At 48.3% G+C, this 3,666-nt stretch overlaps 2 protein-coding genes across 2 annotated transcripts in view; one reads left to right on the forward strand and one right to left on the reverse strand.

Annotated features, from left to right (window-relative positions):
• The window catches only part of MKRN2OS (MKRN2 opposite strand), a 1,496-nt gene extending 500 nt beyond the window's left edge, over window positions 1-996 (reverse strand). Inside the window, exon 1 of the mRNA XM_013004563.1 lies at window positions 923-996. Coding sequence (XP_012860017.1) covers window positions 923-996 — 74 coding nt within the window. The remainder of the gene's footprint in view (window positions 1-922) is intronic.
• A 2,008-nt stretch (window positions 997-3,004) lies between these two features.
• The window catches only part of MKRN2 (makorin ring finger protein 2), a 40,407-nt gene continuing 39,745 nt past the window's right edge, over window positions 3,005-3,666 (forward strand). The window contains exon 1 of the mRNA XM_045290110.1: window positions 3,005-3,084. Within this exon, the coding sequence (XP_045146045.1) occupies window positions 3,020-3,084 (65 nt within the window). The 5' untranslated portion in view covers window positions 3,005-3,019. The remainder of the gene's footprint in view (window positions 3,085-3,666) is intronic.

A 3,666-nucleotide genomic window follows, 5' to 3' on the forward strand; every position in this document is an offset into this window, starting at 1 on the left:
AGGCTTATAACAACCTGCGGTATGCAGATGACACAACCATGCTTGCTGAAAGTGAGGAGGATATGAAGCACTTGCTGATGAGATCAAGGATTGTAGCCTTCAGTATGTTATAGCAACACAATTGTAAGGAAGACCCAAATCCTCACAACTGTACAATAGGTAACATCATGATGAATGGAGAAAAGGTTGATGTTGTCAAGGAGTTCGTCTTACTTGGATTCACAATCAGTTGTCATGGAAGCAGCAGTAAAGAGATCAAAAGATGTATTGCATTAGGTCAATCTGCTGCACAAGACCTCTTTAGAGTATTGAAGAGCAAAGATGTTACTTTAAGGACCAAGGTGCTCCCGCCTGGCCCAAGCCATGGCATTCTCCATGGCATCGTGTGCATGTGAAAGCTGGCCACTGAATAAGGAAGACCATAGAAGAATAGATGCATTTGAATTGTGGTGCTGGAGGAGAATATTGAAAATACCATGAATCGCTAAAAGGACAAACAGATCTGTATTGGAAGAAGTAAGGCCAGAGTGCCCCTTCGAGGCAAGACTGGCAAGATTTTATCTTAAATACTTTGGACATATTGTCAGGACAGACCAGTCCCCGGAAGATAGCAAGTTTGGTAAGGGTGAAGGGCAGCAGAAAAGAGGAAGGCCCTCCATGAGATGGATTGATACAGTGGCTGCATCCATGGGCTCAGGCACAGGAACAATTGTGAGGCTGGCGCAGGACCGGGCAGGGTTTCGTGCTGCTGTGCACAGGACTGCAGTGGGTCGGAGCCCACTCGATGGCACCTAACAACAACAAATTCTGTAAAGGGGACTACTCTCACCCAGGGCTCCACATGAAGCAAAAAGCAGTGTTGACTCCTTGTTCAGTTGCGGGGTGAGTGACAGCACTAACCAGTGGTCTTCAAGCCACATACCTGTGAGGCAGCCAGGCCCCCGAGTTGGAGAAATCCTCCAGGTACTTGTCCCACTGGTCCATCAGTCCATACATGTTGGGCTGCAGTAATGGGATACTTACACTCTGTTCCCACCCCGCTTCATCGCGGTGGACACCTTGTATGTTGTAATGATACACAACTCCTGCAAACCAAAGCCAAAGTCATCCAGAAGCTTCAAGACAAATGCATCCCTGTTATAAAGAGATTCAAGAAAATAACAGCAGCCACCTTGGTGAGTTAGCAAGGTCAATCCGGGTTACACTTTGGGAGTATGCCAGAGAGCAGCAGACCTACGTGAGAATCTAAGAACTCCCTTCCTCGGAGCTCCTTTAAATGCAGAGAGCAGCCGTGCATCTAATGAGATTTAGATATGGTCTCACTAGGGCCGGAGGGGACTGACCTGCTGCCTCCCCTGCTCTCAGCAAACATGTCTTCTGGGTAAACCCAGGTCCAGCTCTACCTGCTGTATACTGTGCTCTGAAGAGCCCCAGGAAGCTGAGACCGCACTAGGCACCAGGATAAACATCTCCAAATATCTTTGTTGAAGTTCTCTCTTTACAAATCCTTCTATCGGATTTCCTTAAACCAGCAGTACCTTTCCCCTGATAACGATCGGTGGTGAATCTGCGTGCCTATTTGGGTACATCGCAGTTTGTAAAACCAGTTCTGTGTTTCGGTTTCTCTTCACCCTGCCAGTTTCTCTTGCCTCTAGAGGGGAAAGGGCACAAGCACTGAAGCCAGGCCTGGGAGCCTTGCTCACTGGCTCACCCAGCTGGCCATTCCCGGGCCTGCTCCCTGCGAGTGGCTACCCCTGATCCATCTCTGGGCAAGGTGTTTCCTGGTTTGCGAGATGTGACCTACTCAGTACCCTCAGAGCTAAACCTGGTGCCTGGGGTTACCGTTTCATCTTCACCGGCTTCTTTGACTTAGGCAGACTACTTCAGGCCTACCCCATCCTGAGGTGCCACAGCCCCTTTTTGCTCCTGATGCGCCTGGAGAGAGGTCCTGGGGAGTGGGGGCTGCATGCAAGGCTGGGGCACAGAGGGCCTGGGCCCACATTTTGCTTTGGGCACCGGATGGGCTCTTGGCAGGTCAAGCTTGGTGTCATCTGTTTCTTCCTCTGTTCGAAGAGAAACAAAAACACCTCCCAGGTTTGCAAGAACATTGAGAAAATAGGAAAGGGTTTTCAAATATTTAGTATAGTTAGTAGGAATAATTGGCAGTGACGGGGTAGTGATGCCCTACCTCGTGTGCAGTGGTCGAACCCAGGATGCTGTCAGGATTGTGTTTTCTCTAGAAACACTGTTCTCTCACTGGGTCAGTTGTACTTGTTTGTTTGTTTGTTTGTTGTCTACTAAGAAGCCATGAAAATGAGCTTACCGTGTGTGTTGGTTATTCCAACATGAAGATCAGACTTTCCATCATAGTCCCTGGGGAAGAAAAATCAAACAAGTATTTTCCCCTTTTCTAAGTATTTGGCATGATACTGAAGGCCTGCCCTGCTAGAACAGGTCTTCCACATAGCACCTGTTTCCCACAGATCCATGATATAGGGGCCACCGAGGTCAGTGGCTGAAGGAATTTCTTATGACAGCCTGGTCCTCACAGGTAACATGGGCAGTGCTGGATGGGTCTCAAGAGACCTCAGCATTTGGAACTAATACTACCCATTGGGGTGCTCTTGTGGCCATATCCAATTTTCCTGAGCAGATCCTTTCCTAAAACTATTCTTTACTCAAACTTCATTAAATGTATAACTCACAAAAATCTCTGCCAAATAAAATCATCTCACTGCCAACTCGTAGTAACCCCATAGGACATAGTAGAACTGCGTCTATTGCTTTGTAAAGGAGCAGAAAGCCTCGTCTGTCTCCTTCAGAGAGGCTGGTGGTTTCAAACTGACGACTCTGAGATTAGCAGCCCAACACATAATCCACCGTGTTACCAGGGCTCCCTATTAAATGGATAACTCAGTGTAATCTAATCTTTATACATAATCCTGGACTCTAACTGCCTAGCCCTGGGATACTGGGTGACTCATTTACTCTTTCTGATTTCAGTTTCCTCCTCTGTAAAATGAGGCTCGTGGTGCCTTTGCAGGTGATTATACCAATTACATGCCTGGAAGGTGCTTGCCACAGGTAAGTGTTGACTAAATCTCAGGTCATTTTAAAATGGTCCCTAGGTTAGCCAAACAGTGAAGCGCTCAGCTGCTTAGGCTGAAGCTGGGGAAACAGGGAGGGGCTCGGGTGCTGTGCACACTGTGTGAGTGCCATCACCTGTGCTTGGTCCTGGACCTAAACCCCAGGCCCAGCCTCCCTCCTCAGGTAAGCCAGGCAGCTGTTGTGTGCTGGCTCGGGCTTATGGGTGGGTTAAATGAATGACTCGGGACACAGTAGGGAATGAGCGGGTTCCAATCCTCACAGAGTATCCTTGCTTCGGGAGACAGCATTCTAGCTGTGGTTTAGCACATTTCTATTCCTGAGACATGTTCAGCATTGAGCTGGTAAATGCTGGGAAGAGAGAGGCAGTGGAACCTGTGAGAGCTGGAATGTGATGGGACTGCTTGGTTTCTCGAGGCCTCATGGGTTTCCTGCCTTTGACAGGGTGCAGCCACCACTTTTCTACTGATCTGTTAGTGATTAGTTAAATAACTAAGAATAGCATTCATTAGGGCAGCGGTTCTCAACCTGTGGGTCCATGACCCCTTTGGAGGGTTGAAC

The sequence above is a fragment of the Echinops telfairi genome, unplaced genomic scaffold (assembly GCF_000313985.2).
Source record: "Echinops telfairi isolate 266 unplaced genomic scaffold, ASM31398v2 ScPeMD7_31;HRSCAF=116, whole genome shotgun sequence".
Classification (NCBI taxonomy): domain Eukaryota; kingdom Metazoa; phylum Chordata; class Mammalia; order Afrosoricida; family Tenrecidae; genus Echinops; species Echinops telfairi.